General features: G+C 41.5%; 1 protein-coding gene across 1 annotated transcript; it reads right to left on the reverse strand.

Annotated features, from left to right (window-relative positions):
- Positions 1-420: 420 nt before the first annotated feature.
- Positions 421-11,287, reverse strand: grhl3 (grainyhead-like transcription factor 3). Its single transcript, XM_088314724.1, has 15 exons — positions 11,144-11,287; positions 9,919-10,093; positions 9,777-9,841; positions 9,126-9,393; positions 8,582-8,821; positions 7,986-8,097; positions 7,810-7,904; positions 7,097-7,255; positions 6,226-6,301; positions 5,321-5,442; positions 4,684-4,709; positions 3,862-3,947; positions 3,691-3,776; positions 3,550-3,614; positions 421-1,369 (listed from the first exon to the last, which is right to left on the reverse strand). Exons 1-15 carry the CDS (start codon positions 11,158-11,160, stop codon positions 1,252-1,254), a joined length of 1,710 nt encoding a protein of 569 aa, XP_088170850.1. The 5' UTR covers positions 11,161-11,287; the 3' UTR covers positions 421-1,251.
- Between the last annotated feature and the right edge of the window lie 2,761 nt (positions 11,288-14,048).

Below are 14,048 nucleotides of genomic sequence, written 5' to 3' on the forward strand. Positions count from 1 at the left end.
TGTATAACAAAACGCAAGAGAGGAATAGAACTGTAGACTCAAGTGAGGTCGTCGGTTTTATTTATTTATTTATTTTCTTCATACTTGCGCGTATCATCTAAAGCACTGAGTATAGGCTGTCAAAGACCCAGTGTAAGTGCAACAAAGACATGTCTGCCATCTAGTGGTGATTGGTGCTATTACAACTTAAAAGTCAGATTTGCATATTCTCTGATTTATTCATTTATTTTTTTCAATATTGTTTCATATTTTGTATTTTAAATTTTTTTTTCGGGATTTTATGATGTAACACAGTGCTAAATATACCCCAGTCCCTTAAGTCACCTTAAGAACAGCACGTGACTACTTTTACCTATTTATCGCTCAATGGTAACAGTTTGAAATGGGGAAAAAAAAAAAAAACAGAAACAGACACAACAGTCTCATCCACTTGTTTATTTTCCTACAAAACAATTGGCAAGATATGACGAATGCAAACATTTGCCTTTTGCTTATATGATGAAATATTACAGGGATACATGTTCGCTTTGAAATGATAACATACGAGGAAGCACAAAAATGAAAAAATAATATATCACACACACACACACACTCACATTCACAAACACACATTCCATCCATACTATGAAAGTCCAAAGGCGGACCAACTATCTCCACCAAACAAACAGGAAATGTCCACAGTTTTGGGGCTAAATCATGACCAATACTAACTCGTGTGGTTTGACAGAGGGAAATGTGTGACGTTTGCTCGTGAATTCATTAGTGGTGAAACTACCAGGAAACCTACGAGGAGGTGGCAGTAAGAAACGTTATCAGCAGGTTTTTTTTTTTTTTTTTGCGTGATGTATTACAAGAAAAATAGCAACACACACTCGGTGACGGGTTCATTGAAAAAGAACGATGATAGCAACCTGCTAATGCTATATGCCGGAGTGCTCTGCTAATCATGCTACAGAGCGCCACGTTCATCTGAAATACATTGAATTGTAAAAATGGTAGTTTATAAAACACTGTCATAATAAAACACATTTACAAACGTATATGTACAGGTAGAACATGATAATTGCTTTGACAAATAAGAACAGGAGGGAGAGGATACGGCATTATTTACAAAATGGAGATATTTACGTCTGAAATTGAAAGGTCAGCTCAGGTGTCTTATTGTTTTGGTCAGTCCACAGCTGGCTGGCTTGTTTTGTTCTTCTCGTACTGATGGCGTAGTGCTTTAGAGATGAAGCTGTGATGGCGGCATCATACTTCGATGAGAGTGACCTGGAACTGACCGCTGGCGACCTCCGAGATCTCGATGAGGAAAGCAGATTGGTTGGTGTAGTGTTCGATGATGATGTCGTCCATATTGACGTAAATTCTGCAGGGGAGAGGGGAGAGACTTGAGTCGGCAGTTGCTCGAAAGTCGTGTACAAGACGACGCGTCTGTGTACGATCTCAAGTCTTTCAGGTGTACAAAAAATGGAATTGAAAGTAACTTTGAGGCAAATATAAAATCATTTGTTTTGGATTCATCTAGAAGACAACAGGATTACTTATGAGAAACCAAGAAAAGGATTTCTTGGCTATTGAACACAAAAAAGTTGAGGACCGAGAAGTAGTCATTCACAAGGCATCTATACGTCTTCTAGGTTCATGAACATCAAAGAAATTGATGAATTGTCAACTTGAGAAGTTCAGTCGCTTTCTTTTTCTGTTGTTGAAATGCAAGTTGTTGAATAGAAGTCAACTGGACTTCTTAAGAAGTGAAGAACTAAGAAATTGAACAGAAATCAACTTAGAAGTTCAATCGCGTTCTAACCGAAGCTGAACAGCATTCAACCGCAGAGATTGAGAGAGAGAGATTGAACAGAAATTGTCAACCTTAGAAGTTCAATGGCTTTCCAACCAAAGTTGAATAAAAGTCTACTTTACTTCTTCAGAAGGTAAGAACTAAGAGATTGAACAGAAATTTTCAACCACAAAGAAGTTCTAACAGAAGTTGAACAGAAGTCAACGGGACTTCTTGGTTTTAAATCAACAATCTTTCATATAAACCAGGCAATTGTCGTCTACTCAACTTCTGTTAGAAAACAAATGAATTTTTTTTCTCGGTTGTTGAACACCAAAAGGAAGACTGAACCTAGAAAAAGTCCAGTTGTATTCTGTTCAATTTCTTGGAGTTCAACAAGTCCAGTGACTTTCTTATTTATCTTTAATGGGAAACAGTTGGCCTTTATCCAGGTTTATTGAAAACTAAAAAGAATTGATTAAGAGGAATTCAATTATACTAAATTTGGAAATGAGCTTGGCTTTTTCTTGGTTGTTGAAAAGGAACAATTTGAATGGTAGGTGGAAGAGGAAGCGAGAAAAAGAAGAAGCAACAGGACTTCTAAGTTGTTGAGCAGAATAAGTTGAGTTGCCTTTATTTAAACTTCATCCAGAAGTTCAATGGACTTCCTAAACCGGATGTAAAACACGTGTACGATTGTGAAAACCAAGAATTCGAATATAAGTCTACTGGACTTTAGTGGAATAAAAGGCAACTGGATTCTTTGTCGGTTCAATCTTCTACTTGGTGTTCAGTAACCTGAAAGAAGTCAAATTGCCTTCTCTCCAAATTTAATTGAACAAAACGTGACTTCAACAACCAGTTCAGTTGAGTTTTCTTCTCTCAACCTCTTGGTTTCCCAAAAATCTAGAAGGCGTCTCTTTGCTTTCTAGATCAAGTTTGATCAAACGCGCCCGACTTCTTCCTGGTTTTCACCACCCTTCAACACAGTTCAATTGTCTTCTCTTCAAGAAGCCTTTTACTCCACTTAGCGGTTGGCTAAAGGTGAAGTCAACAACGAGGACTTAATAATGCCGCTTACGCAACCTCTCGTCTGACATAAATAACATGTCATCGTGCTGGTCGCGCTTCTATCTTGTAAAAAATGCTGCACTGTCCGCCTATCTCCAGCATCAGTGTTGTCTCGTAAATCAAGTCTGAATCTTTCTGCTCCCGGGCTTTTGCCTCAACCCTCACCTGCAAGCCCTTCAAAGACTAATGAGTGAATTAGCGGCACGCTCATGCACTGCGCCTGAAGACGAAGAGGGAGGGGAATTGCCGGGAGAATGTTACTGAACCTGTTGGCTCGGCTTCTGGCCCCTGCGGTGACAAGTGGCAGGGAAAACAGAGGGAGACGGTCCGTCCTTTCTCAACTTTGAACTGTTCGGAACTATGTCATCCTTAACGACGCCGATGTTCTTTTTAGTCGCATGTGTGACGGTTGCGTTCGTCAAATAGAATGACAACAGTGGAAAACTGCCTGATTCACGGGATAATGGAAAGACAACAATCAGCATGACTCATCTTCAGGACGTTTGTAATATTTATATCCTTCCTTAGTCGTATTTTTATTTATTTTTTTTTCCTCGCCGGGAGCTGCAATTAACACATTCCTTGAGGCTGAGCCAAACCGAGCGACCGACTTAGCCGGTCTGTCAACTTGAGATTCCGGAAAGGAACTCATCATGGAGTCCCATGAGTCAAGTAAAATAACACAAAAGGCCGCTCACCCTCGTTTACATTTCTTGTAGATTTTCCCAATGGTGTCTTCTTGCATGCCGTACTTTTCTGAAATCTGACAACGGAAGACGAGAAGATGAGTTTGCGTCATACGGCGTTTGGTATGTTTTTGTCAATCAGGATGTACTCACAGCTTCTCGGAGACCCGACACCGTTGGCGTGCTCAGCATAAGCGCGTCGAAAACCTCTTCGGCGGCTCTCCTCACGTACAGCAGAACTTTTTTGAAGGAAAACCAAAAATGGAAGCGTTGAGTACCTCCGATGGCTCGTTGACCACCAAAATCATCTGTTGGTTTTCTTACCTCTTTGGGAATCGTCTCTGCGCGCTTGCTTGCCAGGTGGAGAGCTGCTCTGCTCTCCGGCCGAGTACAACCTCTTCAGAGAAGTTCTGAACACACATCGACAAACATGTTACACCGGGGAGTCCATATATTGGGGTGCGCGTGCAGATCAGTAGTGGAAACCCAAATCTATCGACCAATCTTCGATGAGCTGCTTAGCTTCAATTCACATACAAGGATGATGATTTCTTGTTTTTTGGTGTTTCAGTTCAGAAAAGGGATGGATAATTAAACAGGACTGTTACCGATGCTTTGAGGGGGGTGCGCCGACTGTTTAACATCTTAAAATGTTTCAGAATTGCGGTTTTAGGTTGATAAATATCTGATATGAAATTACTATAAAGGGGCTTTGAGGAGGGGGCACCAATTTTGTAGGGAAGACTGAAGGAGGTGCACCACTTCAAAAGTCTGGAAATCACTTGTAAATTGCTAGAAACAGGCTTTGGAGCGGGACGCCAAATATGTCGTCTTAACAAGTTTGAGAATGGCTGCTTTAAATTGATACATGCCACAAATGAGCTTTGAGGGGGGTGCGCCAAATCTGTTATCATTTTTAAGGGGGGCGCGCCAAATCTGTTATCATTTTTAAGGGGGGCGCGCCAAATCTGTTATCATTTTTAAGGGGGGTGCGCCACTCTATATGGATGTGAAAGGCTGATAGGAAATAAATTGCTCAAAATGGGTTATGTACCAATGTTGGAATATTGAAAGGGAGGTGTGCCGCTGATACATTTTTGACTGCGCATTGCAACATTAAGGAAAGAGGTTTTTTTCCACGCTTACCTTTCGTTCTCGTCGATAGGCGTGGCCTGCAAAAGTAGGACACAAAGATCTGATCAGAAAGCTGATAAAGACATTGCTTCATGCCCCCCCCTTTGTAATGCGCTCATGAAGGAATGTTATCACGGCAAGACTGCGTTTCCCATAACCTCCACACTCTCAGGAAGTAAAGGCAAGACAGTGCTCACTGATTTGGCTGAAGATGCTGCTACAGCTGCTTTTATCTCAATGGAAAGCCTCCAAGGTTTTGTAACTCTCACACTCACTACCTTATATAATGCATAAACTCCAGTGTGGGAACGTCGGCTTGTCTGAACAGCACTGTTGTGTGTGAGAAATAAGATGAAGGTGGCGCACGGGTCTTGCGACGTGCTGACGTGCCAGGTGTGGAGGCCCCCATCTGCTTTGCAGCGGCTTGCGCTGGGTTTCGACTCCAATTAGCTCACCTCACTTTCATTATCCCCTCCCTTTTCCCACACTGACTTTTCCCACTGCATACTTTCCCACACTTTTTTCCCTCGTGCCTGAGCTGTTGCCTTGAGGGATGAGCGACGTGTTGGGAATATGACTCACTCAAACGGAGGCACCTTGATTCATTCAAAAAAAAAAAAAAATGGATGGATGAATATGGGAGGCCTACCATGCGTTGTAAACTGGACAGATGTGCTTCTGGGATAAAGAGGACCGGCTGGGTGATGTGGTCATCCACAGTCTGGAAGAAGGTACAGTCGCTGCCCATGGAGCTGCTCACTAAAGACTTGGCTGAAAATAAATAAATAACTTAATTAATTAATTAATTAATTAATTAAAAAAAAAAAAAAAAGGATTGTCACAATATAACAAGGACGGCAAGGAACCATCTATCCATAAGGGCAACTGGAGTCCAGGTGATCCAGTTGACACTATGGATGGATGTATAAATATATAAATGAATTTAAAATATAATATATAAATATATTATAAATCTCTCTCTCTCTCTCTCTCTCTCTATATATATATATATATATATATATATATATATATATAATAAATATATTTATTTATATTTCATTTATTTTATTTCTTTATATATAAATTAAAAATAAATATATATATATGTATATATATATAAATATATTATTAATATATTTATTTATATTTCATTTATTTTATTTCTTTATCTATAAATAACAATATTTTATATATATATACATATATATATATATATATATATATATATATACTTTGGGCTAAAGTACACTAAACATTTGATGATTTTACATTAATTACTCAATATTCAAGCAAATACCCGTTGCAAGCTTCACAAAAATAGTTGTTAAAAATGTGATTAATCACAATTAATAACGGAAATTAAAAAATGTAATCAATTGACGGAAATTAAAAAATGTAATCAATTGACAGCACTAATATATATGTATATACACTCTTCCTCTTCTACAATCCTGAGAAGTGACTTTGGAATGTGGGAGGAAACAGGAGCGCCCAGAGAGAACACACATACAAATCAGGGAGTCGTATTTTAATTCACCGTTTTGCAACACTCACCACTGGTGTCATTATTGGTCTTGCCCCTCCTCTTGGTTCTCTTCCTCTCTTCATCACGCATCTTCCTCTCAGCCCCCTGAGGACGCAACAAAGAACAATAAGTTGCGAACTGAAATGGTAATATGGTGATAATGTTACTGCACAAAAAAATAATTAAAAAATCTTTACAAATTTTCATGTTGTTTTTAATTAGGAAAATAGCACCCTACTGCTTGAAAATCTATTTATTTTACTGTTTAAAGACTATCCGTACTGCAATATCTGGTGTTGGATGTGTGGCCTGTTGAGATATTGTATGTCAAGAGCTGGAGTTGGCCGGTGTCGGTGAATGTGGTTGTTTGACTGCTTCTTCCATTTAAGAAGTGTCTGAAACATCATCAGCGCTTGTGGCTTCCCTTGCCCACATGCAAGAGCATTATTATCCCTTAGTTCAGGGGTGGGCAAACTTTTTGATTGGCGGGCCCAAAATTTGACAGAGGGGCCGGACCAGAAGCAGACGGGTGGAGTGTTTTGGTAACCTCACCTCATCGGAGAAAATAAAATGCATTTAATTTAAAATGAAAGTGAACCAAAGCATTACAACAAAATATATGTCTTTGAAAACATTAACAAGGTTTATTCATTTAATTTCTTTCAAGTTCGGCGGGCCGAATTAAAACGTATAATGGGCCGCATGTGGCCCCCGGGCCGTTGTTTTCCCACACCTGCCTTAGTCGGTCCATTAAATTTTTTTTTCTTACTTTACTCAAGCTGCTCGTCTCTCAAATTTTGCCTCGCAACATCAAGCAAAAAAAAATGACGGCTCATAACTCAAAAGTTGGTGCAGTCGTAAGTTTATTTTTAACGACCAAGATTAAACGCGACAACATACCTTATCGCAGAAAATCTTGACTTGGCAGGCGGCTCTGTGTATGAGCTGATTGTTCCCAGAGCTGAAGTCATACGTGTCGATCTGCAGGTTGAGAGGCAGGCCCTTCACGCCCTTCTGCGATGAGAAGTCGGTGCTTAGGGAGTTGATGCCAATAAACACCTGCAAGAAGACAAAAAGACAATGTTTGTGTTAGCATTTTTTTTTTTGCTCTCATCGTATCTTGCGTTCAGCCTTGGGGGATGTGATGACATGTCCGAGGCCTCTGGGCCAATGATAACAATTCGAGAGGCCGGCGTTTAGAAGGTGCTTTTCCTTGATCAGATGATGTACTTTGTTCATTGTATTTAATTTTCACGTGCATTTTGTAGGAGTCAATTGGTGCTGTTGAAAAATATTTTTTTTTTGTATCCTTGATACTTCTACAGCATTAGCGTCTTGTGTTCCTGATTCACTCTACGTGCAGCAGGTTTTTTACCCGCAGCCCCACCCAAGCGCCTTTGGGCCAAAGCGAAATGAGAATTGGCCTTTTGCGGTGGTGACGGAGCCTCGGGGCCAAAACACATTTCTTGGATTCTTACCCTCCCTCCTCAGCCACTCCTCCTGTCTTTCTTTTTTTCACCTCTAAATCTTTCACATCCACAGTGTCTTTAATACGCGTCTTAGTCTGATTTAAAAAAAAAAAAAAAAATTAATTAATTTATTTATTTTTTTACCTTGGCTTCTTCATGGGGATTCCAAATGAAGGAGAGGGCGTTGAAAGCGACCTCCTCAATGTTGCTAATGCCGGTGAACACTTCTTTGTAGTCGGCTAGGAAATGGTTGAAAAGAAGTAAGGTGAGGCTTCAGGGTGGCGAGCGTTTGTTGTCGGTTCGTTTGGGAGTCAACCAACCGATGTCAATGACCCTCTGCTTGACAGTTGGCTGACGTGCGTGCCAGTGGTTCCAAAAGCGAAGCTGCATTTCTGGCGTCTTGTCATTCTCGAACACGGCCATCACCACCGTCTAGCCGTAGAAGTAAAAGATAGAGAGAAAGACACGTGAGAGGAGAATTTAGTCTGGTGGATGGGAGCTCATTCATCACTCCAAATCCTTCTTTTCTGCTCACATTGTCATTGCTTATTTACTGTGACCCGTCGCGTGATTGTGTATTTTCTTTTCCTTGCAACGGCTTGACAAAGAAAAGATTGTGATTGACCTTATGTTTCAAAAAAAGAAAAAAAAATACACCACACCTTCCTGAGCTTCTCGGCTTTTTTTTTTAAATGTTGTTTTTGCTCACACGTCACCTCAGATATATGTAGCGGCATTGACAATAAATGTCACACCATGTCCTGACTGAGTTTGAGGAGGGAATTAGTCACTCACAAGGCGGTTCCTTGGGAGGGACACTTATTTGGGAAGATTGGCATTTTGGAATAATCATCCCTCATTTCTGCCCAAAAATTTCTGCCGAACATTAAACTGAACCGGGCATTTGTCTTCTTACCTTGACTTTGGTCGCAGTTATGCAGGCGCTGCTGTCCACTCCCTGAAGAGTGATGGGGTAGAATTGCCCCTTATTCAGGTAGACCATGGGTAGCTCGCTGGATTTGTAAGGGGAAGCCGAGGGAGCGCCCAGCGAAAATTGGAACTCGCTCCTGTATGTCTCAGGCGGGGAGCCAGAGTAGGAGCCCGAGTAGACGGGACTGGAGTGGTCCTCGGGGAAGTGATCGTTGTAGGTAAGAGTCTAAAGCATCACATAAGACGAAGAAAACCTCTTAATTTAATGCCAGCCGTTTTCCCAAGAGGAAACACTTCAATCACAGTGCTTTTCTTTGGCTTTTGACTGATTTTGCAAGGCCTAGAAATATTGTGTTCTAAATATTTTAAAAACGTGGAGCTCTGCCGCAAAATGCTAAGACGTATAAATACGTCTCTGGGAGGCGGGGACTACAATTTTGAAAACGTATATATACGTCTTATGGATTGAATGAGTTAAAAGATAGCAAATTGGGAATAAAAAAACCTCTTTAGGAGATCACGAGGTGTACCTCTGCGCTGTGGTCGGGGAAGGCGCTGCTCTCCGGCCACTTCTGGAGGAGAGAGTCGAAGATGTTACTGAGCTCCTGCTTGTCGCTGTCCGCTGCCACGCTGGTCAGAGTGGCGTAGGTGTCGGCGTTGGGCGGCAGGGAGACCGGCAGCGACGGGTTCTGCTTGGATCCTAAGACCTCAAGAGAGTAGCTGGCGGGGACGCTCTCGGAGAGGATCTTCATGACGTTGGCCGACGTCTCCAACGAGACGAGGTCATTGCTTGGAGTTCTGGTGGGGGGGGAGGAGGGAAAGCGGAGTTGGTTGGTCATTGGATCGGGATGTTAGCAAGTAGTTTATAATCTCGCATTTGATCTGTGTCGTGTCTCTGAGCACACACAGCTACTGCGAAAGGCCGTGAGTCAGGGTGGGTACTATTTGTGTCTTAAGACATCTCTTGTTTGAGTTTCTCGGTGGGGTGTTTGGCATGTTGAAGGTGAACACTGGAGACACGAGGGGAAGGGGCTCAGTGGGGACAGAAGGAGGGGACCGCTATTGTCTGCCCCGAGTGTTGTGCAACTGCTTAAGCGAGGCCGAGTTGATGATGGATTTGAGCCACGACTGTTTGACTTGAGGATTACCTCACGAGTCACTTCTTCTAATTTATTTTTTACCTCTCTGTTGGTTTGAAGATGCTGCTGTTTCGACTGCAAGCAGGAATTTTCTGCTCCTTCTGGCTCTGGAGGGATAAAATTACAAAAATGTTCAATATAAAGACGCGCCCGTGAATTATATTTGACTTGCGATGAGTTTTACCTTGCACTGTTCGTAAAGCATGGTTATGGCTGCCAGGTCGTCTCCCGGGTGGAGTCTGGGTTTGGCCAGGTTCTCCTCGGGCATGGGGTTATCCATGTACGACCAGGGGTCCATGTAGTTTGCGTTGTAGCGGTTATAGTTGAAGTTCTCGCTCTGAAAGACCACTCCCAGAGTCCTGGGAATAAGACGCCATTCATGACACAGGGTTTGACAGAGAGCGAAAAAGTGAAGTAGTGGAACCTCGGGCCAGCGCACAGTCTCGCCCCTGAGCTGGGAAGGGTTTCGATTGCAAAACCACAAAGTTGACTAACATCCGACAACACAAGTGTCTCAAAAGCCTCAGGACCACCCACTGACGACTCAATTCCCATCCTATTGACACAACATCCCATCTTGTACTTTGTGGTTTCCAGTGAAAGCAAAACAAAGAGCATTCTTCAATCCTCCACAAACATTCTTTATTTGTCCAACTCTTAAAAACGATGCTTGTCCTTTTCAACCAAACGGAATCCCGGGATTTAGAGGATTGGATTTGTTTGGAGAACCTGAGCGCGACGTCAGATAAAAATCCCAGAGCCCGCCAACTAAACGGTGCCCCCCCCCTCCCCCTTGAAGGTTTTCCCTGGATAAACAGTTCATCAAGTGTGTCGACGGCAGCAAAAGAACACAAGTGCTCAACGCTTTGAAGCCCTCGGACTACCGCGTTGCGTTTGTGTGTGACTCCCGCAGCTTAGTGTCTGGGTCACTTGCACCCAGGCGCACCTGTTCCTGACTTACAAACCTCAAAAGCACATTTAACCGACTGCCGAAGACACAGTAAGTGAGGGAGACTGCGAGAAAGGGGGTTGGCTTCTTGGGTTTCTCCATTATGTAATTCAATGCATTCCATGCAGTCATTGCCCAGTGTCTCCATCCAACACCATCAAGAGGAGATTCCTATTCCCCCGCTCTTCTTTTGTGCGCTTTGGCCTCTAGGTGAGATGCGAAAAGCACAGACCCAACCATCCCATAATATCCGTATCAGTTTTCCTCGCAAAAAACACCCCTCTTTTAAGTCAAGCATCTTTCACATGGGGGTCTCGTTGCAGATACAGGAAGAGGTGGTGGGTGCGCGGGGGTGGGGTGGGGGGGGGGGGGGTGTCAGCATGGAATCCAAAACATATCATCTCACTTTCTTTCAACCGTAGCGGATAAAAGCGACTTAAAATACAGAGGCGGAACTTACTCAGTCTCTTTGGTCATGTCTCCAGTCCAGGTGAGCTGGAATAGATTCCTTTAAGTTTGTCGTGATTGACTTTAGTGGATGACAGGAGCCCTGAGTGACACGCCGACAACTTCAGTGTTTTGATTGCGTCCTGACGCAGCCCACATTTGATTTATACAAGCGGCAGCCTTCCCCTGCTCGGCTCTCATTGGCTGACATGCCTGGAACAGGTGTCTGATAGGACAGGTGTAAGATCTTTAACCCCCTCCTGCCTGAAGAAGGAGAGAGAGAAACCGCCTTTTGTATGTGCATAGGAGCGCATAGCACTTTGCAAGACAATATGAGGCAAGGAGTGCTTTGAATGTCATTAACGGTGCCGCATAAAAGAGCGAGATTGGGGAGCCCAGAGTGGCGAGGCTTTAAAATGGTAATCCATTTCTAGTTTCATACACCGGTTTTGGTGCAAATGTTTTGCTGGCTGTCAGGAATAATAGTGGGATGAATTTGCTTTATCTGATTTCATGAAGTGGTTGTGTGAAATATTTTTAAGTCTACTTCTAAGATGTATCTCCATCCATTTCATGCAATCACTTGACAGATTGAAACGGAGTAAATTAAGCATTTTTCTTTTTTTTTTTTTATCAGCATTTCTATTCGTCCATGTGTATCTATGCAGCTAATGATATTTGATTTTGAAAAAAAAAAATGCACAATTTGATACATTTCATATTGTTGCAGTAAATATACACTAAAAAAATAATTTACAGTATTTACAGGTTTCTTTGATACTTTTTAAAGTGTCTTTTCATTTTTGCAGTGTTGCACACTAATGAATAAATTATATTTGTCACATGTGCATGAATAAACATTTTACAACGTGTTATTGTTGTAGCAAAACATTTATAGTTGAAAAAATAAAAGTACTCCTTCATTTTGTACTTATTTTTAATTAGAGCTCCATCCATTCTGCTTTATTGCAGGATTTTTTTTTTTTTTTTTCTGGTTCCTTATGCAGCTGTAAAAGTGTTAAGAATTTCCGAATATTGTTTCGTGCTTTACTACATTGCATCGTCTCATTTGTTGCAGCAAAATATTTTCACATGAGTAACATTTATTTGATTGTGATCAACTTTTCAAAGAGTCATTTTTTAGCAAAATATGTTGCGACACAATCCTTTCTCACAATTGTGCCCTTGGTGTCATGCTTTATTTGTATAACATGAAACAAATTAAAGAAAAAATAGGCTGCAGTATAGCATTCCTGAGTAAAAAAAAACCAACAAAAACACAAAACTATTTCTCACCATTAAATAGAAAATGCATTGTTTTGTACTTGTTATGATGCTGCAGAAATAATATAAAGAAATAAAAAATAAATATCATTTCATGCTTATTTATCCATCATCTGAGCCGCTTCTCCTCACGAGGGTTTGCGGGCATGCTGGAGCCTATCCCAGTTATCTTCGGGCGGTAGGCGTGGTACACCCTCAACTGGTTGCCAGCCAATCGCAGGGCACACAAAAGACGAACAACCACTCGCACTCACACTCACACCTAGGGACAATTTAGAACGTTCAATCAACCTACTATGCATGTTTTTTGGAATGTGGGAGGAAACCGGAGTACCCGGAGAAAACCCACGCAGACACGGGGAGAACATGCAAACTCCACACAGGAAACCCGCAGGCGGAATCGAACCCTGCACCTCTGAGCTGTGAACTTTATTTATACATCACGTACACAAAATGTAGTTTTTATCCAGTACTAATCAACATGCCCGACGATCAACGCTTGATCAACTGTTGCATGAAATCACATCAACACACACACACACGCTCACACACACATTCTCCGCTTGAACGTTGGGAGGTCTTCATGTCAATCAGGCATAACATCACAACGTCTGCCCACGCACTTACACACAAACACATGCACACCCTCACGCGCACACACTGGCATTGGCTTGAAAGAAGGAAGACTCCTCGTTATCCTTTGCTTGGCACAACTTCATTCCTCCATGCTATTGTGTCTTTCTAATCTTCAAATTATTTCAATTTATTAACGGTTAGGGGTAGGGGTTAGGTTAATAAAACAAGGCTCCACCCCCAGTGAGGTGGAGTGGGCACTGGCCTCTGATTTTAAACAAACTTATTTTAAATTATTAATTTAAAAGATGTTCCACATTAAAAAAAAAAGTAAAGAAATACTTAAATACGTAAATAATATTTTTTTAAAACAATGTCTTGGACACACCGTGTAATTAAAAAAAAATTGAAAATAAAAATAGAGGGGAATGTCCATTCTGAAAAAATATTGAGTTGGGATTAAAAGATGGAGTTATGGTTAGGATAAAAGAAAGGGGTGGCTTAAAAAAATAAATCTATTTGGTTGGGGGTAGCTACGAAAAAAAGGGGGGTGGTTAGGATCAAAAGGGGCAATATTATGATATAAAAATATTTGGTTTGGAAAACAAACAAACAAACAAAATAAAAAAATAAATAAGGGCTTGGTTGAGGTAAAAGGATGGAGTAGGTTATAAAATAAAAATATTTGGTTGGGATTAGGAAAAAAGAAGGGGGGTGGTTGTGGTTAGGATAAAAAAAAAAAGGGGGGGGGTTTAAAAATTTGGCTTTAGAATTAGGATTAGGGTTAGTCCTTTCTGATGCAAAACCATTTTTTACGTTTAAACACCGTCAACGTTTCAGCAGCAATGAGTTTCTCTTTGATCAGATCATCCAAGGCGTCTTTCGACGACTTTCTCCTCATTCCGTTTTTTTCCACTCTGGCCCCCGATGACCCCTCATTAGCATGGGACATTAGCCCATCTAAAAAGATTCTCGCTGTTATTTTCTCAATCCTCCAATTTCCTCCACCATCCACACACATTGTAATAGAAACTTAGAGTTAAATTCTAAATCTGGGGTGG

The sequence above is a fragment of the Idiotropiscis lumnitzeri genome, chromosome 1 (assembly GCF_059441095.1).
Source record: "Idiotropiscis lumnitzeri isolate Australia: NSW breed Sydney's pygmy pipehorse chromosome 1, RoL_Ilum_1.0, whole genome shotgun sequence".
Lineage (NCBI taxonomy): Eukaryota > Metazoa > Chordata > Actinopteri > Syngnathiformes > Syngnathidae > Idiotropiscis > Idiotropiscis lumnitzeri.

Bases quoted from the DNA above. Each gene is read 5' to 3' on its own strand.
- grhl3 (XM_088314724.1), bottom strand. The intron at 8,098-8,581 runs GTAAGAAGACAA...TTCTACGGCTAG, and splicing joins TAACTGCGACCAAAGTCAAG to ACGGTGGTGATGGCCGTGTT. The intron at 3,948-4,683 runs GTAAGCGTGGAA...ATGTGTGTTCAG, and splicing joins CCTATCGACGAGAACGAAAG to AACTTCTCTGAAGAGGTTGT.